This window comes from Hemicordylus capensis, chromosome 3, assembly GCF_027244095.1.
Source record: "Hemicordylus capensis ecotype Gifberg chromosome 3, rHemCap1.1.pri, whole genome shotgun sequence".
NCBI classification, from domain to species: Eukaryota; Metazoa; Chordata; class Lepidosauria; order Squamata; family Cordylidae; genus Hemicordylus; species Hemicordylus capensis.
This window is the reverse complement of record NC_069659.1, coordinates 65457990-65485695: the sequence shown is the minus strand read 5'-3', so window position 1 is coordinate 65485695 and position 27706 is coordinate 65457990. Positions and strand designations below refer to the sequence as shown.

Below are 27706 nucleotides of genomic sequence, written 5' to 3'. Positions count from 1 at the left end.
AAGGACTTTGGAGCCCACTCACCCCCTGCCCTGCAAGTTAAGCATCATCCCCCTATACACACCGTGATACACACAGTATTTTTAACACATGGGTTTTTGAGGGCACAAACAGCAATTGAACTCACAAAAATGTAAGAATATAAAACAGGTATATTTATGCAAGTATGCATTAGCAGAAACATTTCAATATGCAACTTAACACTTTCCCCACACCCCACCCTGTCTCTAAAGCACCTAGCGAAGGTCACAATTGCACTCGGCCACCCGGCGCCATGCGGGCCTGCAGTGTGGCACTGCGACCACACCTCCCAGGGCAGACTATGAAAACTAACTGCAGTTGGAGTCCCCCAGGGGGTGTGGAGGCCCTGGACTTCAACCTTGAAGTTCAGGGGTCAGAGCGCTTTTGCCCCAAACTAATATGAAAAATAAGCATTCCTTTTGACTGAAGTGTTTTATGTCCTACTTAAATATGACATAAACGTTGGGAAATTTTATTAAAACTTCAGAGCCTATATACACCAAACTGATGCCATTCCCTTTTCCTTGGGTGTGAAGTCTCAGAATAGATAGGTGCAAAGTAGATTGATGTTAAATCAAGGTTATTTAAATAAATTTTCATGATAAACAAGCGTCTCTTGGAGTCTGCATGTGAAGCAGAGCCCCCTCCACTAATCTTATGTTGTGTACAATAGCCTCAGGAAGAAGGTGGTTTTTTAAATACTTGGAGCTTAAGCTGTAAGGACTTTAAAAGGAATCACCAGCACCTTAAATTAGTTCTGGAAACACACAGGCAGCCCGTGTAGCTCTTTAAGGATGGGAATAATTTGATCCTGTACCACTGTCTCAATGAAAACCCTGGTGACCACATTTTGTACTAGCTGAAGTTTCTGGATACTCTTCTGGGTCAGAACCTTCCTGGGATCAAATGATAAGGTGACGCGTATCTGCATATCATCAGCATACTGGTTGCACTTCGGACAAACCCAGCCATTTCATGTAGATGTTAAATAGCTTGGGAGAAGATTGGATCCTGCAGAACACCATAAGCCCACAGCCAAGGGGCTGAGCAGTGGTCACATAATGCCACCTTCTAAAACCTCTCATCAAGTTAAGACTGGAACCAGTCCAAGATCTGTTCTCCAGTCCCCATTCCTGACAGAAGGTCAAGAAGGATACAATGGTTGATAGTATTGAATACTGTTGAGAGGTTCAGCAGAACAAAAAGGAATGCTGCTCAGTTCTTGCTGTCTAGTTCCCCCTGTCCCGTTCCTGGTGTAGGTTGTCCATCAGGGAGACCAAGGCAGTTTCAGTTCAAATCCAAAGTGGAAGCCAGAATGAAAGGAGTCTAGAAAGGATGCATCATTCAGGATCCCCTGCAGATGGGACACCACCACCCACATGCAGAGACTGAAACAGTTGCAGAGTTCAGGTACTTAGTAGTTATAGGAGTTCTATATATATTGTCACCCAGATCTTGGCCCCAGTATCAAACCATAAGGCAATTGCGTGTAGTGTTGTCCTGTATGATGACTAATGTTTTCTTTACAAAGAAATGCAGCCTTTCATAAGAGGGCCATAAATTTCATTTTGTTTTAAGAGGTATGTTTGCATTAAGGTCAGATTTCATTTTAAACCAGTTTATTTTTAAAAGAGAAACTCATATATTCCTTCCAGACGTCCCCTACCATTTTTAATATTACATTGCTACTGTCTAGTTAGAGGACTCTCATCCTAGCAACCATCATTCATGCCTCTATAAACTTGGAAACAACCATTTTACCTTGTGTTTGAGACTACCCTTATCGACTATTTGGAAGATTTAGCTAATACAGGATGTGACCACTTGACTTGCATGAACCAGCTGGAGTATATAATACCAGTGCTTCAGCATCTCTCCTGAGTTCCTGTTCAGTTCTGTGCACTGTTTAAAGTGTTAGCCCCAGCTTTCTCCTATCATAATCTTGGATTAAGTAGGGGAGCCATTTTAATAATATTGTCACTACTCAGAAAGAAAGAAAAATCCTGCACATAGGCATTTTCAATGGCTGCTCTAATATTTGAAACTTGTTTATGCTGAGGGTTGCCAGAGTCTGAGCCCAAATACCCCTAAGGTTTAGTAAGATTGTCCTTATTTTGTGGGAGAAGTTAATATAGAAGGAGGCTAGGATTTTAACATTCTTTTATTTTCTTGTATTTTAAAATAAAATAAATAAAATTTTATTAAATAAAATTTATTTAAATAAAATGTCCTTGTATTACCTTTTAAATCTCTATTTTGTACTGAGAAACTCTTGGAAAGGGAAGCAACAATCATAATATAGAAAAGAGCGAACACACAGCAAAACCTTTGTTGAAAAAGACCTTCAGCTGTGATGAGACAGATGTTTACCTCTTTGGGTTTCAGTATAAATATTCAAAGATCCAAAGGCAATGCCACAGAGTGAAAAGCTGTATAGTAGAAGTAACCTGCAGACTCACTCTGGTTTGATATTATAAAATGGATACTTGCGGGTAATAGCTAGTTTTCATTATAATAAGCTTAATTATGGAGAGGGGTTTGGTTTAAATATTTATAAAAATAAAAAATTAAATTTACTTCAAATAAATTAAATAGATTTGCACTTGTCAGATTTCTATATGTACCTAAATTACTTTTCCTAAACCAGAATTAAGTGCATCTCTAGAAGGAGAAAAGGAAGGGTCTTGGCAATTTAATCAGATCATTGCTACTTGAATAGATGTGGTATCTTTGCGGGGAGGGGTGTAAAAAAAATAAATCATGCTTGGCTGCTTCTGCTTATGAAACATTTAAAGTAGTAGTTCCAGCCTACAGATAATGTGTTTGAGACATCCACTCAGTGCTACTTTATTTAGAATGGAGCAGTGGTTCTTGATTACGACCTATGAGTAAAGCTTTAGTGGTGTCTGCCCTGCAATTGTCACAGAGCTTGGAGGGGATATTTCTTTAACTACCCCAGCTGCAGCAGAAGTGCACAGGTAAGGAGAGCACTGCTAGTTAATATTGTCTGGAGACATGGAGTTCTAAATAAAATAGTTTGTTTAGGGAATCCATAAGGGAGATAGATAAGGCCTACATGCCTTGCTGCTAGCTACATACAGGAAGGGAGAAGGAAGTCTTTCTCTCAGGTGAGAGAATGAAACCTAAGACTATCAGCCTAACAAAGGGGAAGTAGAGTAGAGAAAGCATGGTCAGAGAGGAAATGCTCTTCCCAGCTGTCTTTACCCTTATGCCTCTAGTGATCAATAGGGTTGCTGGTGCTAAGAGTCGATACCTTGCAGGAGCTGCATCTCCAACAGCAATACCCTTGCTTTTCCTTAGGTTAATGAATAAGTGGAGCCTTCAGTACCACATGACTTTTTAGCCTGATTTCCAGTAGGCTTATGAGGCATTCTCTGTGTGTCTCTGTCCATCCGTATGTGTCCCGTGTCCCCCCCCCCCCCCGCCATCAACTACACAGCGCCTGTACCAATATGAACCGAATCGGGTATTGTGAACTGCTTAACCTTTTGAACCAAATTTCCTATAGCTGTAGGGGCATGTAGGGATGTCCTAATGGCATATGTTATTATTTTTAAATTATTGTATTGCTTTTTAAATTATTGTATTGTTTTAACTTTTATATATGTGTTATATGTTGCATTGTTTTAATTTTTATATATGTTTTAATTGTTAGCCGCCCAGAGACGTATGTTTGGGCGGGATATAAATTAATATAATATTTATAATATAATAATATAGTACGTATATAAATTTAATAAATAAATAAATAAAATAAATGATGTCATTCACTGCAATTCAAGATGGCGGCCACATGAACATCTGAGGCGCAATCGGGCTAAGTTGTGGACTGCCTAACCTATTTGAACCAAATTGGGAAGAGTTGCAGTGAGTGACACACAGGGACACCTCAGTGGCATAGTTTTTGATTATGTCATCTACCCCAATCTAAGATGGTGGACATGAGAATGTTTGAGGCGCAAGTGCACTAACTTGTGGACAGTCTAACTGATTTGAACCAAATTAGGTACAGTTGTAGAGAGTGACACAGAGAGACATCTCGGTGGTGTAGTTTGTGATGATGTCATCCACCCTGATACAAGATGGCGGAAGCATAAACTTTTGAGGCACAAGTGGGCTAACTTGTGAACCGCTTAACCGATATGAACCAAATTTGCTACAGCTCTAGGGACACATAGGGACACCTCAACGGCAAAGATTGTAATGATGTCATCTACCCCAATTCAAGATGGTGGACACATAAACATTTGAGGTGCACTAACTTGTGGACAGTCTAACTGATTTGAACCAAATTTGCTACAGCTGAATGGACACATAGGGATGACCCAATGGTGTAGTTTGTGATTATGTCACCCACCCCAATCCAAGATGGCAGATGCATAAACTTTTGAGGTGCAAGTGCACAACTTGAGGACTGTCTTACCGATTTGAACCAAATTTGGTACAGCTGTAGTTAGTGACACACAGGGACACTTAAGTGGTGCAGTTTATAATGATGACATCCACCTTGATCTAAGATGGCGGGCATATGAACATTTGAGGCTCAAGAGATCTAACTTGTGGACCTCGATTTGTACCAAATTTAGTCCAGATGTAGAGACCGTGAAAGGAATGTAGGCTGATTAGTTCTTACTAGAACAACTTATTTCTTTCTTGTGGAATATGCCTCAATTTACCAGTACTTCAAATTTCTGAGTTATAAAATATGTAAAATAGTAAAAAAAAAAAATCCCCTTCTTCTCTAGATGATGCAGGAATACGGCTAGGAATATGGGTGCGCATGCATTGGGGGAAAAGACAGTGGCCCAATTCAGACAAAATGCAGAGTCAAGATTCAATCCTGTCTTTGCTGAAATGTCTCCTAGCCTTGGGGACATTTCCATCTTTGTATGTTTGAGAAGGAAGGATTCTGTCTTTGATCCTGGCTTAGAGTAAGCCACTGGTATCACTAGTTAGACCCAAACTGCGCAATGCTGCCTATTTTAGATAGAGTTTTAAGATAAACCAGGATCTGAAGCTGGGAATCCAGTTTATTTGGAAATTTAAAACAATTTTGAATCAATCCTGGTTATGTGTGAATTAGGCCAGTGTTCATGGATCTGCAGTTTTAATTAATGGCAATGGAGGAGGAGAAGGTCTTCAATAGAAGAAAACTTGGTTCCTGAGAATGTTGAAGTTTTTTTTTTAATGCCAAGATTGATCAGAGGATCCCAAACCTATGGTTTATGCATTTATTCAGTGAAGGAACTAAAAACAATGTGCATTTATTTAGAAAATGCCTTGTTAAAGAAAACCTTAAAATACGCGTTTGATCATAGATATTACTGAAGAAAACTTGCTCCAAACTCCTCAGGCTAAACATCTGAAGCATAAATAAGGATGTTAAAACATCATATGGAAAAATCAACTTGTAAATGTGATTATTCTTTGTGGTGTCTCTGCATTCATGTTGATGGAAGCTGTACCTGGACAGAGCATCTTTCAGATCCTTCTAAAGATCAGCCAGAAGAATCTTGAATCCACCACTGTGGAGCAATAGCTCATGCCTAATTGGGTGTGACTTGTGTTTCTTTGACGTGGTCTCTGTGTTTTACACCAATGGGCTTTGCGCCTGTGCAGAGTCCACGTCGGAATCTAACAAGCTCAATTTTCCTGCTTTGGTGGGAACCCCGCCCCCAGCCGCTATATGCGGCTGCGCCATTCCTCATCCCCTCAGTCTTCCGTTGTCTGCATTTCAGTCAACATCGTGTAGTCTGCAGATCATCAACGAGTGGAGTTTGCTTCCCTTGTTGTTGTTTTTCTTGCTCTTTCCTTCCTTCCTTGGTTTAATTTCTTTAAGTAGTAGCGTTTTTGCTTCTTTGCGTTTTAATTTTTCTTCCTGTTTTCTGTTCTTTGGGCCTCAATCTCGGCTGGGACGAGGCGTGAAGGCCTGCCGGGCACGAAAAACTTTAAGCAATCTGTCCGCTGTGGTTCCAGAATTCCAAAAGTGAATGCCTCCTGTGCTTGGGGGAGTCCCATGTTGTCGAGACCTGCCTTCATTGCCAAAAATGTACGAAGCAGGCTCAATGGAATTGGGCTTCTCGTTTGTGCTCAGCCCTGTGGGATCTAGCTCTCTGTTCATTGGAGATCTTATTGGAAAAAGGAGGTGTGAAAATGGCCACCTCAATACCGATGGCGCAGCCTGAATCAGTACCGGCCACAGTGGACGCCTTGGTCTGGTTGTACCGGCCACAGTGGACGCCTTGGTCTGGTAACCAGCCTGGTACTGGTGTCAACGTCTTCTATGGTGGAACTGCTGACTATGCTGCATGTGGTGGCCATGCCCGAACAGGACCTGGAGAGCCTTCCCCGCCAAATCAGCTTCGCTAAGGCTGAAAAAGAAGAAGAAGAGGTCCAAGTCTCATCCTGAACCTCCTGCTGGGCAGCATCTGCCCCCGATCCCTATAAAGAAGAAAACAGAACCAGGGACTGGTGTGGAACTCCCGGCCACGAAAAAGCCTAAAAAGGCCATTTTGCATCCGGTGTCCTCTACCCCTGTTCTGGCACAGGATGCCTCCGAGACACGTGAACGCTTGATACCGTTGGATGAGCCGGTCGGTGCCTCGTCAGTAAAAGGCAGTGTATTCACCCTATCGTCCTCCGCCCGATGAGGCATGGCTACTGCGCCGCCGCTCTCCGGTTTGCGGTGACTATAGTCAGTTTGCTTTGAGGGATCGCAGACACCATTGGGACTTGGATGATCGTTCGTCTGTCTACCGTGCAGGCGGGGATTGGGACCATCAAGTCCTTCCCTCTGCGGACCGTTACCGTTCTTTCAAGCACTGCTCGCCCCTGCAGGACCTTGCACGTACTTATGGTCTAGATTGCAGGGATTCCTATGATCGATACCGAGGGGATGTCCGGTCTGACTATGGCTGAGGTTACCGAGACGCTCGATGCCGTGATGAGTAGGCTTTTAATACACATCGGTTGGCCTGGGACTTGTGTACCCCTCCCTTGCATGTGTCGGGGAGGCCGTGCTCTCGTTCCCCCTGTGATCGTGCTCAACGCTGTGACTCACCTCAGGCACGTGCGATCCCACTGTCTGCTGAACTGGTGACTCAGGCTTCTGTGATACCGAGCTCGGTATCGGAGGTCCAGCCTGATAAATCAGACTCCCCATCGAACCCGATGGGAACCGAACATGAACCAGGGCCTGTGGAGGAATCAGACTGTGTGAGTGGCTCGAGTTTGGAGGACTCGGCGCCCCCATCTCCTGGGTTTTTCCCTCTAGAGGTCCACTCGGACTCCAAGCCGGCTTCACCCTCAGAAGATCTGAAGGGCTGTATGACCTCTGCGTTGGGGTCTTTGTTGGGGCCCAACACCAGGAGGAGCCAGATCCTCTCTTTGCCCTGATTGATTCTGCTTCGAAGGTGCCAGCGGCTTTGCCTTTGAACTCAGTGCTGCTGGTGATAATGAAAGAGCACTGGAAAAAACCCTCTACGTTGTCACAACCAAATCGCCGCTTAGAGAGTTTCTACAGGGTGTGCCCCCAGGAGGAACCGGCCTTCTTAAAGCACCACCCGGAGCTGAACTCTATTGTGGTGGAGGCCTCCCTACAGCGATCAAGGGGCCATGGCCAATCGACCCCCTCCAATAGAGAGGGGGCAAAGTTGAACTTCAGAAGGACACTTTATTCTGCTTCGGCGCTCCACTTGCATGTGGCGAATTACCAGGGATATAATGCCAGGTACAATCAGTTCCTCTGGGAAAAGGTGGGCCCTTTTCTCGAGCTGTTTCCTTCGGATAAGAAGGAACCAGCAAAGATTTTTCTCTGGGAGGTGGTCCAGGTAGCTAAGCAGGAGCTTTTCTCCACCTGTTACTCAGTGGAATGTGCGGCCAAAGTCATGGCCACCTCTGTGGTGCTGCATCGCCATGCCTGGCTGTGGTCTTCTGGTCTCCATACAAAGCCCAGTCCAAGATCAAGGACCTTCCTTTCGAGGGCATGTTCCTGTTTGCGGAGCAAACCGATGAGATGCTCCCAAAATTATAAAAGTTCCGGAGCGAAGTTCCGTACCTTCTGTTCGATCACAAAAGGCCTCTTGGTGGGTTCCGTACCAGCAGTGGCCTGCTTTTCAACAGCCGTCCCCATCGGACCATTTCTTTCGGGTTTGAAACCGCAGCATCTTTACAAACCTGGTACCCAAACAGGCAAGCCCATGTTTTCTAAACAGCGGCCCGGTGCCGTTCCCAAGAAGCAATGACTGGGGGCCTTCTCGGACTCGCTTGGCGCCCTTCGTGGGTCACTGGGCAGAAGTGACATCGGACCATTGGGTGCTCTCAGTGGTCAACCTTGGCTATGCCCTGGAGTTCTGGGGAGTGCCGTTTTTCTCCAGGGTAGTAGCCACCCCTTCCACCCCCGCTCTTCAAGCAGAAGTGATGGATCTGCTCTCCAAGGATGCGATAGAGCTGGTCGCCACTCCTGAAAGGCGATGCTTTTATTTCCAATACTTTGTGGTACCGCAGCCTGACGGGGGCCAGTGGCCAATACTGGACTTGTGGGAGCTGAACCACTACCTGGTCTACTGACGTTTCTGGATGTTGTCAGTACCAAACATCCTAAATGCTCTAGAGAAGGACATAGGGTTAGCATCCATCGACCTCAAGGATTACTATTATCATGTGACGATCAGGCCACAGCATCGGCATTTCCTGAGGTTCCAGGTAGGGGGCCTCCCCTACCAGTTCAAGGTACTGCCCTTTGGGCTGACAGCCGCGCCTCAGGTCTTTATAAAGTGCTTGGTCCCTGTAGTAGCTTATATGCAGGTGCAAGGGGTGCAAGTGCTTCCCTTTGAATGATTGGATGGTCCTAGCGTGTTCGAAGCACGCCCTCGATACCATGATTGAGACCCTGCAGTCCTTGGGGTTCGAAATCAATTTCAGGAAGTCCAACCTGGTTCCTGCCTGAAGGCTCTAGTTTATCGGATTGATCTTCGATACGGGATCAGGGAGAGTGTTCCTAATGCAGCTCTCCAGTGGAGAGCAGTGGAGTTCTCCTTGGGGGGACCGCAAGCCCTTCGCTCGATGCAGTGTCTTTGGGGGCATATGGCGGCCACTACCTATGTCCTGCCCCTGGCCCGTTTCTGGATGTGTCTCGCCCAGATGTGGTTTCTGGACTCTTTCAACTCCCTTCAGGATCTTCTGGGCCTACGGCGGACACCTCCAACATCGGTAAGCTGGTGGACTGAACTCCCGCACCTGACTGGAAAGGCACCTTTCATGCTCCACTTCCTCACCATGTGATCTCTACAAATGCCTCAGAGATCAGATGGAGGGGCTTGTCTTGAAGGTTCCCACCTGAGCGGGCATTGTTTGACAAAGCAGCGCTCCCATCATATCAGCTACCTAGAGTTGTTGGCCGTTTTTCTGGCCCTCAAGGGGTTTCTGCCCCAAATCGTAGGGTGTGCCGTCATCGTCCAGCCGGACAATTTTGACGGCGAAAGCCTGCTTGAATCGTCAGGGCAATACATGGTCAAGAGCCTTGCTGTTCCTGTCCCTGGAACTGTGGACTTGGTGCTTTATGCACACAGTTGTGCTGCAGGTGGCCCACATACTGGGGTACTGAATGTCCAGGCAGACAGCCTTGACTGTCTCCCACGAGTGGAGACTGAACAGACAGGTCTTGGAGGGCATGTTTGCCAAGTGGGGTTTTCCAGCCCTGGATCTGTTTGCCTCTCAGGACAACACACAGTGTCTCCTGTATTGCTCGAGCGGCAGGCAGGGCTTTGAGTCTCTGGGGGATGCCTTGGCTCGCCCTTGGACAGGGCAACTACTTTACCTGTTTCCACCATTTCCCCTGTTGCCCAGCGTCCTAACCAAACTGAGACTGGACTGCTCTCAGGCCATCCTGATAGCACCGTTGTGGTCGCAGAAGCCTTGGTTCCTGACTCTAAGGAGACTGGCGGAGTCGTGGGTGTGACTTCCAACTTGTCCAGACCTGTGCTCTCAGGATGGGGGGCCAGACCCTATACTCTGGGATTCAGTCCCTCCACCTGACGGCATGGAGGATCGGTCCGTCCTGCCACCTGAACTGATGGACATACTGGTGGCAGCCAAAAAGCCCTCCACTAGAAAGTCCTATGGACACAGATGGACTAGGTTTGTGCTTTTGCTGATTGAGGGTTTTGATGTGGTTAATCGCTCTGTAGCCAATATCTGTGCCTATTTTAGGTCCTTGAAGGAGTCTGGCTTCGGGTTGTCCTCTCTCAAAGTGTATCTGGCCGCTATAATGGCCAAATCCCCTGCGGGTCGACCTTCCTGGTTTAAGGTCCCCTTGGTTAAGATTTTCCTTAAAGGTCTCTCTCATGTTTTCCCAGATGACCCCGTAATGGCACCAGCCTAGGATTTGCCAGTTGTACTTGCAGGATTGATGCGGCCACCCTTTGAGCCTTTGGTCTCGATGGACCCGTGTCTGCTCTCCTGGAAGGTGGCCTTTTTGGTGGCAATAGCCTCCGCCAGGAGGGTTAGTTAATTGTGGGCCCTTTGGGCTGATCCTCCTTACTTACAGTTCAATAAGGATAAAGTGGTCATCCAGCCAAATATCCAATTTCTGCCCAAGGTGGTGTCGGTCTTTCACCGCTCCACGTCCCTTACTCTCCCAGTGTTCTTTCAAAACCCTGCTTCGGATGTGGAGCGTAGGTTACATCATCTAGATAGGAGGAGGGCTTTGTTCTTTTATGTCCAGCTGTCAGCTGAGTGGCGGAGAATGCCCTTGCTTTTTGTTCTGTACGACGAGCCTCGTAAAGGGTTACAGGTGTCAGCCCAGGCCATGTCCTGGTGGCTAGTCTCTACCATTGAATTTTGTTACCAGCTGGCTCATAAACAATTGCCAGCCATAGTTAAGGCACATTCAAGGCTTTCAGTGGCTACATTGGTGGCTTTTGATAGGTCTGTCCCTTTGGACGTAATTTGCCAGGCAGCCACTTGGGCCTCCCCACATTCCTTTATCTGCCACTACGCAATTGATTCTAAAGCACGAAATGATGCTGTGTTTGGCAGGAGTGTACTGCAATCATTTTCACTTGATGTGTTTATATATATATATATATATATATATATATAGAGAGAGAGAGAGAGAGAGAGAGAGAGAGAGAGAGAGAGAGAGAGAGAGAGAGATTGGACATGACTTAATGCTGATCATCTATGCTTGCTGTGATTCAGGAGGTAGAAATGTTAATAAAGTGCTGCTTGTTTCACTGTTGCCTTGTCCATTGGTGTAAAACACAGAGACCACATCGAAGAACAACAGGTTACTCACCTGTAACGTTGGTTCTTCTAGTGGTCATCTGTAATTTTACACGCCCTCCCATCCTCCCCGCTGGTTCCTGAAGGCGGACACCGTGACTGAGGGGATGAGGAGTGGCACAGCTGCATATAGCGTCTGGGGGCGGGGTTCCTGCCAAAGCAGGAAAATTGAGCATGTTAGATTCTGACAAGGACTCTGCGCAGGTGCAAAGCCCATTGGTGTGAAACTACAGATGACCACTAGAAGAACCAATGTTACAGGTGAGTAACCTGTTGCTCCTTCCTCAGTTCTTCTTTGACTGCTGCAGCTGTAGCATCTAGAACAGGGCTGTACAACTTTGGCCTTCCAGTTGTTGTTGGACTACTACTCCCATAATCTCTGGCCACAAAGATTATGGGAGTTGTAGCCCAACATCTTCAGGAGGGCCAAAGCTGTATAGCTCTGATCTAGAAGAACCCCTCTGTGTTTGGCCTTCTAGCCAAGTGAGTGTAGGCCCTGTCAACTCAAAACCATTTCTTGTTCTATTTCTTCCTTTATCTTCATATTTCCATTTGCAATTTTATTTTCCCTGATGCCACTCTCTTCAGGGGTTTTTCCCCCTGTTGCTGTACCCCAGCTTTGGTCAAAGGCCTATGGTTCTTCATATCACCTCTAAGAAATGCAGAACTTATGGAGGAAAACTTAATAATAACCAGTGGCCCATGGCAGTGCCACCTATGCCTTGGGGTAGATTACAGCATGAGAACTTGTGTCCACTTCCCATGTTTTCTTAAGTGGGCAAGGTGCAGTTGCTTACCCAGACTTCATGCTGTCATCTGCAAGCGCGTACTTTGGGCCTCTGCCTCACTGACCCAACTTCCTAGTGCTAATACCAAACCTCTTTGCAGGGTTTAGCTCTAGTTTTGTCTTTGATCTTTCTGAATTGTTAAACATTATAAAGTCACCTATGAATGACTTTTGGGTTTGGGTCCTAACATACACTCCTGCGTAGAAGATCTTCTCTTCAGTGGAGATGCTCTCTTCAGGTCCCACATTAATGATTCTATCAAATATGTCCAAAAGTTTAGACATACTTCATGTTCCATTGACATCAGTCAACAGCAGTGTCCTAAACTTTGTTTCCAGCACTCTTTACATGATGCTCCTTCTGTTTGCCAACTGTTCATTCCTTTCGCTCCTCTTTTACATCTTACTCCAAGAAACATTTCTTCACAAAGCAAAAGCTCATCTCCAGACCCAAGACCGCCACCTGTGCCAAATTGACATAACTCAGTGCACCCTTCCTTTGGCTCCAGACTCCTCAATTTCCCCCCAGTGTGGCACCATGATACATCGAAAAACTAGCTACTCGTCCTCACTTGTCCTGCATACACAATCATCTCACCAGCCATATAGACACAATCACAATTTCCTCTTGGTCTAGGCCATTCTGACAATGTGAGAAAGTCATCCAAATGCATCCAACTTATGGGAGCAGTCCTACACATCTTTACGGCCAAAGCCTTCTCACTCCCCAGCAGTGCTTGAGTACTTGTGCATCTTTGTACACAATGTTCAACCTGCTCCGCCATTTTGTCTTCATCATGTTTGTCATCACTGTAGTGATCCTTTTTGCCCATCTCCAGATATGTCCTCTGCAGTGCTGGTTCCTGGATGTCCTTTGACCATCCTTTCACTGACAATCCACCATTCCCCATAACCCCCTTCAGAGCAGGCATTTTCTTCTTGGCGGTCCTGATACAAACTCCTAACTGGAACCCTCTGTACCACTTTTACTTCCACTCTGAGTCACCAACAAGGCCTTCCTTCTTGAATGGAGAGCTCCAATGCAGCATGCACATTCCTGGTCTTGTTCCAGTTATACTTGGCATATCAACTACCTTGAATTCCATGCAGCTCCATGCAAAGCCCTCAAAGCAATTCAGTCTCATCCTCAAAGGAAAGGTGATCAAAATGTCATGGATAAGATGGCTATCAAGTGATATGTAAACAGGATGGCTTAGGTTTGAAATTACTTACGCTCAGTCTTTGAGACACTTTCATCACTCACAATAATTGTGCTGTGAGCAGTGCACATCAAGGATTGCAGCAGGGTTGCTGACTCCTTAAACCAATGGGAAATGTAACTGTCTTCAGGTTAGCCAACTCATTTTATTACCCTTCATTCAAATTTCCTGCCATTTTTCTTTCCGAGTCACTCTTCTCTTTTGTTCCAGACATATCCTAGGAAAGGAAAGGTTTCATGGGAGATTGTGTTCTTCCTGATCCTAAACAAGATCAACGGTAACTGAAGAGTTTGTAATTCTCATGAAGTCATAGTACTTACAGGTTTTAAGTAAGGAAGAAAGGGTGCAGCAGCAGGACTAATGAGGCATGGTGATGCCTCAAGTAGTAGTTTGGTGGAAGAAGCTAATTGGTTTTCTCTGCAGACCTGCCACCATCTCCGGCCACCTCAGACCTGCACTGCTGCTGCCTCCAAACATTTTTTCCTTGTGTGCCAGCCAGCCCCTTGTTTTCCCCCTCTTTCCTCCCTCCTTTCTACATCCTGTTGAAAAGATTGAGGGCAGAGAAGTTTGAGCAAATTGACCTGGAAGTTATTAAAAATGCTTCCTGCTGCTCCAGCTTCCCATCCCTCTGCTTTTTGAAAAGGTAGAAGTGATTGGCTGCAGTGAGGCAGAGGTGCAGGAACTTTCAGTCCGGGCTTGGTAAGCCTTTGCAAAGAAGCTGTGCAGTGGGCGGGGTCCTGACAACTTTTCCTGTCTCACAATCCTTGCAGTTTCAGTTTTTTTAATTACAGCTGTTGGCCAGCCAAGAGATAAAAATCAGAATAACAAATATAACTGATAATAACACACAATAAAACAGTATACAAGCATCCAGAATAGATTACTTTAAAAACAGTAAAACAGCTCCTAAAATTGAGACCTTAATCCCATAGCAATATAAAAAAATCTGGCCACCACTTTTGTGATCTCACAGCTTGTAGCCACAAGGCAATATTGTGTATAAAAAAGCTCACACCTTCCAGGAAATCTAACTAACAGGGGGGAAATAAGTTCTTCTCTGACACCTCAATACAAAGAACAATATAACAGAACATGGGCAACAGTTTCCAGGAGGCCAAAGCCACAGGATGCAGTGAGGCAGAGGTGCAGGAGCTTTCAGTCCGGCCTTGGCAAGCATTTGCAAAGAAGCTGTGCAGTGGGCAGAGTCCTGACAACTTTTCCTGTCTCACAGTGCAAAGCTGTGCAAGGGTCTGAAAGGGAGCCAGTGAGCATCTCTGCTCCTCAACCCACACCCCTTTTAAATGTTTAGGGGCAGGTGAGGCAGTGCTTTTCTCCTTGCCTCAGGTGTGCAAGCTGCTCCTGTGGGGCAGAAAAACCTATTGCAAACCAGGAGGAAGAGTTTGAAAGCAGTGGCCCATTGGTTTTACATTCTCTGTAAGGGGTACTGGCATAGCCACGGAGCAGTTTTGTTTGTTATGATTACAGAGGGAGCCAGACACAATATGAGTACCTAATACATTGGGGGAAGGAAGGGAGAGAACTGCTTTTCTTCTGCAGGAGTACATAAAGGAGCAAAAACATATTGCTTCTCATGATAAACAATCTTTCATCCTCACTTGCTCTTGAGCCTTGATTGATTGCTGGGCATTGATTCCCCCCCCGCCCCCCAAAAAAGGTTGAGGGGTGATTTGGGGTGTGCACAAAACACATTTTGCATTCCATTCTGATTGCAGAACGCAAAATACATGAACTGTTCCATCGGAACAACTTGGTGATCTGGTTGTTCTGACAGAACGACCCCCATCCCACTGGACCACTCTGGCCGCCATTTTGGATTCTAAAATAGCTGCCATGCATGCATCTATAATCCAGAATGGCACACAGATGGGTTGGGATGTTCCCCCTTGGAACAGGAGCCCTTTTTAGGGGTGTTCTGTTCCAACTCAGAACAGCCCATTTCGAGGTGGAGCACCCTGACCTCGGAATGTTCTGCATACCCCTAGTGCTCATGGAGGGAAGATGCATGATAACCTACAGTTAGACTGCCGTGTAGTTGCAGTCTACTTTGCTTCTCCTTCTCTCTGTGTGTATATTTTGATTGTGGTAGGGCTTGCTCCCAAGTAAATATACTCAAGATTGCTGTTTTCCTCCCTCTCAACTTTCTCGCTTGGTCCTTCCTGCTTATTGGTGTTCTGGAAAGGGCAGTTCCAGTCTAACTGTCGTATCCCATTGTCTGCTTCAGATTAGTTTAATAGCAATTGCTCAGTTCCTTTTCTTAGTTCGATAGGCCTGTTGTTTGCTTGGAATAACTGTTTCAGTATACTCTAAAACACAGGGGCAGAGCAAAATAAAGCATAGCCAGTACAAAAGATAAAAATAAAAATTAGAAATATGCCAGTCTTCCAAATATTTTAAAATATTCCAAAGCACAGGATGTGTCAAGACACCCACTTTAAAAGGGCCCAACTGTTCTGAATATGCTAGATGATAAACGTCTTCACGTTGTCAGTCTAACCCTGCTCAATCTCAGGAAATGCTGTGTTTGATTAGGTGCTGGCAAGTAGTGAGAAATGAGAATGTGATAAACACTGCTGCTGGAAAGATGGCACTGAACAACTGGGGCAGGGAAGGAGGAGGTAAACACAACTTGGAGTGGGGATATGGAAGGCGATGCATTTGAGCTTGAGGAAAAGTTTTGAGATGTACCGAAGTAACTAGAGACTTGCTAGATTAACTTCAGTGGTAAGTAAAACCCTAAAATTAAGTAAAGGGGACATTAATTGAAGATTTAGAAGCAAGTAGGTAATGGAATGAAAAGCAAGAAGGGGCTTTGTGAAGATTTTAACTGGCTTTCTAAAGAAGTGAAAAGTGAGTTATTTCTAATCATTTATGCAGTCTGCTTACTTTGTCAAGTTCTTTACAAGAAGTTTGCTATTACTCACCTGATTGTTTTTGTGGAGTGGCCCCAACGTTGGGCCGATTCATGCAAGCAAGATAGAGTCATGCTGAGAGCATGCCCACCTTGAAGTGTTGTTGGGGCATCCTTTAATTACATGAGGAAGACATTCATTGGAATTGCTCCTCTACACATGCTGCAAAACTATGAGTTGCTTGAGGCAATGTCAAGATGCTGCTGACCTTGCCCTGTGAAGCTGATGCCAACATTGTGGGTGTGCCTCACCTCCCTCTCCTGCACTGTCCTTTCCATTTCCTGACTTCCCTACCTTCTGGGCACTGTGGGAGATTTCATCTGGAGATTTGGAGCAAGGCGGTAGGGATGTGCAAATTTGTACCCCATTTGTAAATCAGTTTGTACCCAAATTATTATTATTATTATTATTATTATTATTATTATTATTATTATTATTTAAAAAAAACTTTTATACCGCCCTTCCAAAAGGCTCAGGGTGGTTTACATTAAAACACCTTAAAATCAGTTAATAATTAAAATAAAAATTATAAAACATAACAATGATTAACAATTAAAAACATCATAAAACTACAATTAAACAATCAAACAATTTATAAACAAATTTTTAAAAAGCTGAGAAGAGATGTGTTTTCAGGTGTTTTCTGAAAATTGCAAGAGATGGGGAGGATCGTATCTCAGCAGGGAGTGCATTCCACAATCTTGGGGCAGCAGCCGAAAAGGCCCGTCTCTGTGTAGCCACCAAATGAGTTGGTAGCAACTGGAGACGGACCTCCTCAAGTGACCTCAGCGGCCGGTGGGGCTCATAGCGAAGAAGACGCTCTCTTAGATACCCGGGGCCTAAGCCGTTTAGGGCTTTATAAGTAATAACTAGCACTTTGTATTTTGCCCGGAAACCTACTGGCAGCCAGTGTAACTCCATCAACAAAGGAGTAATGTAGTCTCTCCGAGATGACCCAGAGACCAACCTGGCTGCCGCATTCTGGACCAACTGAAGTTTCCGGACTACGTACAAAGGAAGCCCCACGTAGAGCGCATTACAGAACTCCAGTCTGGAGGTTACCAACAAATGTACCACTGTTTTGAGGTCACTGATCTCGAGAAACGGGCGCAGCTGGCGTATCAGCCAAAGCTGATAGAAGGCACTCCTGGCCACCGCCTCAGCCTGAGAAACCAAGGAGAGACGTTGATCCAGAAGTACTCCCAGACTGCGAACCTGTTCCTTTTGGGGAAGTGTGACCCGTCTAGAACAGGCAGATCAAAATCGTCTCTAGAGTTCTGACCCCGCACAATAAGTACCTCCGTCTTATCTGGATTCAGCCTCAGTTTATTCTCCCTCATCCAGCCCATTACTGCTTCCAGGCAGGCATTTAGGGAGGATATGCCAACTCCTGAAGAAGTTGACATGGAGAAGTAGATCTGGGTGTCATCAGCATACTGGTAACATCCAGCTCCAAATCCCCTGATGATCTCTCCCAGCGGTTTCATGTAGATGTTAAAAAGCATTGGAGAGAGTATGGAGCCTTGAGGAACACCATACCTAAGCTCAGATTTTGAAGAGCAACAATCTCCAATCGACACCATCTGGAATCTGTCCGAGAGGTAGGAGCAGAACCACTGAAAAACAGTGCCTCCCACCCCCAACCCCCTCAGACGTTCCAGAAGGATACTATGGTCGATAGTATCGAAAGCCGCCAAGAGATCCAAGAGGACCAACAGAGTCACACTTCCTCTGTCCATTGCCAATTGGAGATCATCCATCAGGCCGACCAAGGCAGTCTCCACCCCATAGCCCGCCCGAAAACCAGTTTGAAATGGGTCTAGATAATCAGTTTCCTCCAAGACCGCCTGGAGCTGAGAGGCCACCACCCTCTCAATTACCTTGCCCAGCCATGGGAGATTGGAAACTGGCCTATAATTGCTCAACTCTGAGGGATCTAACGCAGGCTTCTTCTAGCTGATTCGGGTGATTTGGAGACAAAACAAATCACCCCTGTGGTCCATTGGCTAGATTCGGGTACAAATAGAATCGTGCCTTATTTGATTCAAATCGATTCGAGATTTGGATCCCTCCTATTAATTCCCCAAAACAACATCTAAGCTCTAGCCCTTGTAGAAGTGGAGTTATGGAGCAAAATGTAGCCACTATTTTTCAAGTGTTTGGATTCTTTGGTGTATGATAACTTTCCCTCAGTGAATCCCTATGAGGATTCATTATACACCTTCATTTCTTCTGTTCATTTTGACTGTCACTGGACAGTGCCAACTGTCAACTGCCATGTGCCAACTACACCCCACTCCCACCCACAAGGCAGTGGGGTACTACTCAGTTTCTGTTATAGGATTCCCCCCCCCCCAAGTGTTTAGGCTCTTTGATGTCTAATAACCTTTCCTCAGAATGAACCCCTATGAGGATTCATTACACACCAAAGAGTCTAAACACCTCAAAAAAATCCTAAAATATAAACTGAGTACCCAGTGGCTTGTGGGGTAGTTGGAACTTGGGATGCCACTAATTCCCCACTCCTACCTGCAGAGCACTGGGGTGAAAATGAACAGAAGAAATGAAGGTGTGTAATGAAGACACCAAAGAATACCTTCAAAAATACCTTTAAAATTAACTGAGTACCCCAGTGTGTGTGGGAGGTGGGAGTGTAGTTGACACCTGTCAATTGACAGTTGGCACTGTCCAATGATAGTCTCGGAGAGACCACGTTACTCCTTTACTGATGGAGCTACACTGGCTGCCAATAGGTTTCCAGACAAAATACAAAGTGGTAGTTGTAACTTATAAAGCCCTAAACGGCTTAGGCCCTGGGTATCTAAGAGAGTGTCTTCTTCACTATGAGCCCCACTGCTCATTGAGGTCATCTGATGAGGTCTGTCTCCAGTTACCGACAACTCGTTTGGCGGCTACAGAGAAACGGACCTTCTCGGTCGCTGCTCCAAGATTGTGGAATGTGCTCCCTGATGAGATACAATCCTCCCCATCTCTGGCAATTTTCAAAAAACACCTGAAAACCCATCATTTCACCCAAGCTTTCTCAGCTTCCTAAATTTTTTAGGTTTTAATCTCTGGTTTATTTTTAAATTTTTGAATTGTTTTAAGTTTTCTGTATATGTTTTTAATTTGTTTTATGCTATTGTTAACCGCCCAGAGACTAAAGTCTGGGGCGGTGTACAAATTTGATAGATAGATGGATGTACAGATAAAAATGAACAGAAGAAACAAAGGTGTATAATGAATCTTCATAGGGATTCATTATGAGGAAAAGTTATTAGACACCAAAGAATCTAAACATTTCAGTACTCCTGAATATTAAAATGAGTACCCCACTGCCTTGCAGGTGTGGTGGGGTGTAGTTGGCACATGGCAGTTGACAGTTGGCACTGTCCAGTGACAGTCAAAATGAACAGAAGAAATGAAGGTGTGCAATGAATCCTCATAAGGATTCATTATGAAAAAAAGTTGTTATACTCCAAAGAATCCAAGCACTTCAAAAATAATGACTGAACATTTTGCTCTATAACTCCACTTCTACAAGGGCTAGAGCTTAGCTTTCCCCCCTTTCTTTCTTTTTTTTAAATGAAAGCTGGGGATCCATGTTAGGGTTAGGATATGGCAACTTTGAATCCCCATTGTTTCCTATGTCGGAAATATTCAAAATCAGTAAAAACTAAAATAAAAATCATTAAAAATCAACCAAGGGTCCCACTCCCTTGAAATTTGGGTGGCAGGTGGCACCCATGGGGACCTATCCACCACCTAAATTTGGTGCCCCTAGGACCTTGTTAAGTAGTCCAAGTCAGGCCAAATCCAAATTGAATCAAAGCAAATGCAAATCGGATCTGGGGTGATTTATAGGGGGTAGATTTGGATACAAAACAAATCAGGGGTGATTTGTTTTGGACACAAATCAAATAAAAGAAATCGATTTGTGCACATCCCTACAAGGTGTCATTGAGGGAGGCAAGAACAGAACTTCTAGCTTTACTAGCTGATTACTTGCTCTTTTCCCACCACACCTTCCACCTGCAGGCTTGTGCACTATATCTACTCTTTTTAGAAGCAAAGCACAATGCACAACCCTGTGGGTGGAAGACGTGAGGGGAAGTGAGCAAGAGAGAGTGTCTCTAGCAAGTGAGCCTCTGTTTTTGCCTCCCTTTTTGCTGATCTGCAGTTTAATATCTTGGCTTGCTCAGCAGCTAAAGCATAAAGGAGATGGGGAAGGGCAGTACGGACGAGGGTGATGAGACTGACGTCACCAATTGACATTGGCATCAGAGGGCTTGGCTAGGACATGGTGGGGTGGACAAGAAAGGCAGTGGGGCATCATTTAGCCAGTTAGCAATACCCTCGCAATACGCAGTCACCATCCCATGGTACAGGCACCTCTGAGGCTGTCTCCTCACATCACCTCATGGACAAGCCACCCATGATTTTGCTTTTGGTAGTGAAGCCTCTGACATCAGTTGGCAGAGAAAGTATGAAGGTACAGAATGTTTATGAGTATTCTGACATCCTCTATAATAAAGTGCCTGGGTGTGCGCCCGTGTCCTCCGGTGTCTGTGCCCGTGTCTCCCTCGGCCGTTCTGGGCATGCGCAGAGCGCATGCCCAGAACGGCTGAGGGAGACACGGCTGCAGGCACCAGGCAGTCATGTTGGCCGGATGGCCGGCCCGGCTGCAGGAAGGCCAGAGGCGGCCACGGGGAAGGCAGAGGCGGCGGCCACGGGGAAGGCAGAGGCGGCGGCGGCGGGTCCAGCCCGGCCGCGGGGAGAGGAGAGGCGGCGGGGAGTCTGGCCCGACCGCCGAAAAGGACAGAGGCAGCGGCGGGGTCGGCAGGCGGCACTCTTGGCGGCGGCAGTGGAACTCACCGCCCGCCCAGAAGGCCAAAGGCAGCGTCGGCAGGCGGCACCACCGCGGAGGGCCCCCCCCCACCCAAAACCACCGCGGGAGGCGGAAGGTCCGGCCGGGAGGAGGCGGTGGGGGAGGGCGGAGAAGGCAACTAGCGCCCGTTATTTCAACGGGCTGAAAAATACTAGTGGGGAATAAAGCAGTTTGCCATCCAGCAAATCTTAAGGAAGGAAAGGTTATAGTCCAGCTGAAAGGAAAACTCCATAGGCTCGGAACAGGAGCAGCTCTTTGAGGGCAGGCTGAAAACTGTGAAGGGATCCTAGGGCATAGAGAAGCTTAGGAATAGGAAGCCCAAAGACAAAGAAGGCTGAAGGAAAGGTGCAGACTAGACAGTGAAAACCAGATTCAGAAGAAAGAGTACCCCAAAAAAGAAGTGAGAAGAAGCCCCTAGAAGAGAAGACACAGGCGACCTGAATGCTAGGGAGAAAAAGGAGCACTAGGAAGCTACCCAAGAGACAGGAAGGCCAATAAAGGAGGTGTGACAGAATAGGTGATGGACTGAGAAAACAATGGAAAATGGGGGCATAAAGAAAATAGGGTTCCATGAAAACTTCACATATAATGTAGGAACAGTGGGAAGTGCTGTCCCCCAATGAAAGGAATCTTGTTAATCATCATTGTGTTAACTGATTTAATCATCACTTCATATGCAATTGTAAATTTTTGTATGAATAAAACCGCTTTGAAGAAAGGAGCATACTTTATTTCCAAATGATGCAGCAGATGCCATTTTAGAAAAGGCATTCCCTCCTGTGATGAAAAAGGAGTGGCAATTCCTCTTCTGTGGTGAGGAATGTTCTTAGATTCTGCAAAATACGGAAGTTTTCATTTTTTTTTAAGTGAAAGGATTGATCACCGTAGTTATGCAATGCTTTTTCATGTCATTTTAACCTAATTTTAGGAAGTTGAAATGAATTTGGTTATTTATTTTTTAAATGCGTTCCTTCCCATCAGTCAGCACTCAGTTTAGCAGTGAATGGTTTTGTTGGTTTTGGAAGTGTGAGTAGCTTGTGAACAATGGAAGTGTCCAGTTAATCTAAAGTCTTGTTCTATATTGTTGGCTGTTCTGGGTGAGGCTGACTTTAAGAAATATCGATACATATTTTCTGAGGCCTATACTCTTATCCAATTTGTAAGATGCTTTGTGAGAGAGGTTGTCACGTGAACCATCACCTTCCTTTCTGACATTTCCTTCCTGATTGATTGGTTCTCGAATTACTCTATTATAGAATCTTTGCACAGGAGTTTCTGAAGAATCCTGGTGGTCCAGGGACTACAACTATTATCTAAATTAGACTCCTGTAGAGTATTTATTTAGAATAGAACAGATGCCTTTGATGGAGGAGTCAATGCTTTTAGATAATAGCAACTTTAATTGAGGCATCTTAGGATGTAGGAAAGGTCAAAGATTGCTTGCTGTATGTTCCAGAGTTGGACTGTCTTTGCAAAGCAACTAAGTTGAAGTGCTTTCTTTACACCACTTAGGTTGTGTTGCTTCTCTCTACATAAAATTGCCATAGTGAAATTGTTAACTGTTATTTGGAAAATACCGCATAAATGTGCAAGCAGTAGACAGGTCTGTGTTCAGCTCCCACCTTGCTAATTGTTTTCTTGGGATTATTTGGATTGTGTAGAAAGCTTTTCCAAATCTCCTTTATTACCAAAGTCATTGTTGCCAGCAGGAATAAGATTAAAGGTGCTTAAGTCTGTAGAGTTGTTTCTAATTTGTACGTGTCATTTCAGTGGCATTTTAACAGAATTTTGTCTTGCCTCTTTCCCCTCCCTACTTCCCCATGGTACTGTGCTCAAGTTAGGTCTGAGAAGCAAAGCTATTGGAAGAAATTTCATTTTGTTCCCTAATTATTATGCTGGCACTTGGGAGATAATTTTTCCCTTCATGCACTGCCAATTAATATGCAAATGAGCTGATAAATATTTATATCATGATTTAAATTATGCAGGGAGCGCTTTCAGTGTACTCTGCAAATGAATTGTTCATGGACTTCAAAGTGCTGGCTGCTGTGCTAACGAGGGGAGATTTGCATAAGGCCCTAATCAGGCGCATACTGATTAAGCTTCATTATGGAAACTGCCAGCTGCAATCTTTGTTTCTATTTTATTAAAAAAAAAGGGGAACTTTTCATGCTTCAGTCGCCTTGACAATGTCAGACACTGCTAGTAGGAGAGACTAAAACTCCACAGAGCAACTGAAGTTTCTCTGTTCAGTTGAAGATTGCTATGGTGTAACTGAAGTTGTATTTCTCTCCTATCCCCACCCCCTCCCATTCTTGTTCTATTAAGAGCAGTAGTGAAGATTTTTATTTTAGAAAGTGTTCCTCACCCCCCACCCCCTTTCCTTGGACTATCTGAATCTGCAGAGGATTGCACAGCAATGCTGGACTGCAGTGACTACGTTCCAGGTGGGTACCTGTTCAACTGACTCTTTCAAGTGTTTAATATGGAAATAGTGGTGGTGAAGATTGACTATGCATTGAGGCTTAATCTCATATGCAGAACTGAGGGAGGCACCTGAAAGGCTGAAGGCTACCAATGATTCAGTGGCAATTCTGCACTTTTCTATGATTATGAAAACCTTGTTTTTCTGTTTTGGAAGGAATGAAGTTGCTCTTCAGCAGCCATGGTATTTAATGCAGAGGCTTATAGGATTTCAGTCTGACAGACAGATAGGCTTGCTAAGCCTTGCTTTCATTTGTGTTCCTATATAAACCTACAGTTTTTGAGGAAAACAGAAGTCCCATCGATCATGCCTTAATGGCATGATAAATACATCCTGAGTGGTATATTTGATATATTTGTGTGGGTGTGTAGCTGATATAAAACAACACTGTTCAGCGTTTAATGTCATACAAGGTAGCCAACGCAGTCATTGCTTCTGATAATACCAGTGCAAGTAGTGTTTATGGCTACTAGTGTTTCAACCACTAAGCCTCAATTAGCAGCATGTTGTGTCTGTTTTTTCGTGTGTGTGTGTGTGTGTGTGTGAGAGAGAGAGAGAGAGGAGGCTATTTAGATTTTATAAATGTAAATCTTATCTTCAGGGCTTTTAACTCTACAAATTTTAAAAATTCATAATAAAATGATTTAGACAATAAAGTTACATACAGATGATGATGATGATGCAAACTGGGTTATTTCCAAAATGTTTGTTTCAGGATGCACACCAATCTTCTATATATCCGGACTGAACTTTGTAACGTCCATTTTTATTCCAGTGTAGTATAGAGGAATTTGCCTTGCCTTTAATGAATTCTTTATGCATTAATTAATGAGATCTTAATCTGAAAGTTTAAGGAACAGGGCATAGAAAATTTTCAGCACATTTTATGTGCCTGGAACTGAAAATTCTAGTAATTCCATTCTTCTAATTCCTGTGTGTTTTGAAATGTTGTGGAATCCCTGGTGGCTGGCCTTGGAACTGCCTTGAGACATTGGAGATGTGGTACTAGTAAGAATGAATCTAGAAACTCATCAGAATATGACTTCAGTACTGCACCTGGTGCTTTCAGTCCTAGCTTCAGTTTGATGTGTTTACTTGAGGTTATGGTAGTATTTTAGCATTTAAGCATTACGCTGCTTGTGAAAGAGGGCAGGAACGTATACTTTATTTCAATTATTTCAACATTGTTAGCTAAATTATATTGCCATAATTTGAAGCTTACATTTTGTTTATGTCAGTATTGTGTTTAAGATATATGCAGTGTGTTTACCTTTAAGTGGGGTCCCAAACCTTAGAGTTATTTTGCAGCATCAGATCAGATCCAGTTGCTTCAGCATTCTTTTCTCAACTGTTGCCAGCCAGATGTGTCGGTGTTCACAAACAGAGCCTGAGGGTAGTAGCCTTATCCTCTTTGTGCCCCAACTTTTAATATTCAGAGGTATACTGCCTCCATAGATGAGTGTTTATTTAGCCATCAAGGCTAATAGCTATTGATAGACTGGTCCACTATAAATTGGTCTAATTCCCTTTTAAAGTCATCAATAAGCTTGTGACCACCATCATACCATGTGGCATTGAATTGTGCTCTGACAATCATATATAACATAGCGAATTATATGTCCTTTAGCAGTCATATCTGAAGTGTTCAAAGGAAGGTTCTTCTCTCAGTTCGAAGCACCATTGGCATATTTTAGCCCACCAGATCTATTCCTGCTTATGTCAGTGTTCAAGATACAATGGAGGATGTATCACATTTATCTCATTTCCATACATTAACTTTACAGTAAAACCTTTCATTGGGCAGTCTAATTCTCCTTATAGTCAACATAAGCCTGAAACCTCATTTTGCCCTTTAGAGTAGGCATAGTATGCTGCCATCATGTATAAATTAACTAAGAATTAACAGACATAGAATAAAATAGTTTTCTGAAAAGATGTTGCATGAGCTTCTGAAAAAAGAGCATATATTATATGCCCTAGCACTGGCTTTTTGAGCCTTAGTACTCATAATGCTGGTATTTTCAGTTTGAGTTGATAGGTATATACTTCTATTGGGAGAAAAAATACTTCATATTGATAATCTTATTGCTCTTCAAGGTTGTAATAATCAAGCTGTTGATCTTGTTAAAGCAGAAGAATTAATTAGCTCCAAAGTGAGCAATTCTGTGCCATCATCTTGGAGAATTGTTGTATACTAGGGGATACCCAGTGATCTGACTACCTATTTTATGCATGTATATTGCAGTATAGGGGCAGTTTGGTGGTGCAATACCTTCATGCCCATTATTTCAAAACTAGAACTGGTACAAATGACTTTCAGAATTAGCAACTGACATGTGTATTCCTTTCCTATAGCTTCTATTCAAAATATTGACACACCTAGTGTTATCGTGACCTTTAGGACACCGTGCACCCCTTATACCTTGATAACTCTAGTCCTAGCTCAGTTATAAAGAATACATCTGTGCATTCATCACTGTTGGTTTGCTTTTGTAAATGTGTGTAAAGAATAGTAACCTAGTTTTAACAGGTAAACATCTGACTTCTATCAAAGTTGAAAGTGCTTAGATGAGAGGTTTGGTTTCTTTTTGTTCTCGGGAAGCAAATGTTTCCAAGGCTGCTTATTGCAAATTATGTTCAGGAGTGGAGAAAAATCCATAGTTTCCTCATGATCTAGACATCTTGAAGGTGGTTTTTGTTTTTTAATGATGGAATTTTTAATATGTTGCTTCTCTGATCATGACTGAGATGTATAGAAATGATAGTAACATATTTGGGGTTTCTAAATTTACAATTTAGAAAGTAATTCAATTTTCAAACTTACCCTCCTCTCCTATTCACTTTTTCTTCTACACCAATTTCCCTTTTCTTTTTACTTGATCCTGTGTCTGCTACATAAATGTTATCTGTGTATGGTTGACATCTCCACAGAACGTTGTGCCTATATGCCACTATATATGTATTTATCTTTACTTACCATCACTTATGTGTACAGTATTTGAATCTTCCTTCCTTGCTGATCAGTATAGTCTGTACTTCTAGTGTCATCCTCAAATGCCCCCCACACCCTGGCGAGGATATGCTCTCTTAGCATGGCAACTTCTTCCATACTTGATTCCACCGCCATTCCACCATCCCATAGCATGTTGTTCCTTTTTTCCAGCCTCCTTCAACTCGTTTAACGAACCTGGGGGGATATTCAAATAAGCTGAGAGTGTGCATGTTGTGGGATTTGCCACCCACTTGATGCCAATAGTTAACTTGCTGGTGACCTGAGTGAATGTCCATGGTGATTAAAAAAAACCTAAAACACTTAGAACAACAAATGTGGGCATCCCAGTGCAAAGGTTTGTTACTCTGTGCCGCATTACTTTTAAGGATGCACATCCCAGTGCTGGAGCGTTGTTTGCTACTGTTTCTTCAGCAGCAGCAGATCAGTGGATTGCTGGCTGTGAAGAGATGTGGGGAAATGTGTGAAATGTAGAGGGTGGTTTTTGTTGCTGTTTGTCTTTGCAGACATTTTTGTGGCCCACCCCCAATGCTCCAAATGGCAGCTTAAACAGCAGAAATCATGTGTGAAAATTCAGTGCAATGCTGCAAAGGAGGAAGCCTCATGATGGTTTTTCTGTGCGTTATTTTTCATATTCATCAAGAGGGTGCATAGCTTGCAATAATGAAAAACACAAAACTTACCCTAGTTGAGAAGACCAAGAATATTCTTTATTAAGAATAAATCTGTTGGCAGCATCAATAGCATTCTTCAGCACCATCCCAGCATTCTTCAGCACCATTACACTGACAGACACCAGAACGGACTCCAATGTGATAAAACAAAACATAGATTGAATTAGAGTTCAGCAGTAAACTGGGCTGTAATAGTGTCAGGGCTATGTCAAAATTATTTTCAGTTATTTTATATAATTTTTGCCCCTACCACATCAGTGTCTCTCTCTCTCTCTCTCTCTCTCTCTCTCTCTCTCTCTCTCTCTCTCTCTCTCTCTCTCTCCATAAGTGTGTGTGTGTGTGTGTGTGTGTACATTTTCTAATCCTCTTGCAAAATTTCAGAACTCTTC

General features: G+C 44.1%; 1 protein-coding gene and 1 long non-coding RNA gene across 10 annotated transcripts in view; one reads left to right on the top strand and one right to left on the bottom strand.

Moving 5' to 3' along the window:
* Positions 1 to 27706, top strand: part of POU2F1 (POU class 2 homeobox 1) — a 212784-nt gene that overhangs the window by 82435 nt on the left and 102643 nt on the right. For 2 of the 8 annotated variants that reach the window (XM_053307314.1, XM_053307313.1), the window contains exon 1: positions 23531 to 23595. The exons of 5 other annotated variants lie outside the window; for them this stretch is intronic. In XM_053307314.1, the coding sequence (XP_053163289.1) occupies positions 23568 to 23595 (28 nt within the window). In that variant the 5' untranslated portion in view covers positions 23531 to 23567. Of the gene's footprint in view, positions 1 to 23530; positions 23596 to 24998; positions 25072 to 27706 lie in introns of those variants that run through there. One more of the 8 variants, XM_053307315.1, reaches the window with a different exon arrangement.
* Positions 1 to 27706, bottom strand: part of LOC128349955 (uncharacterized) — a 54908-nt gene that overhangs the window by 10051 nt on the left and 17151 nt on the right. Inside the window, exons 4-6 of one of the 2 annotated variants that reach the window (XR_008319085.1) lie at positions 27327 to 27448; positions 26611 to 26820; positions 21684 to 21981 (exon numbers count right to left, since the gene is read on the bottom strand). This is a non-coding gene — a long non-coding RNA (uncharacterized LOC128349955). Of the gene's footprint in view, positions 1 to 21683; positions 21982 to 26610; positions 26821 to 27326; positions 27449 to 27706 lie in introns of those variants that run through there. The other variant, XR_008319084.1, reaches the window with a different exon arrangement.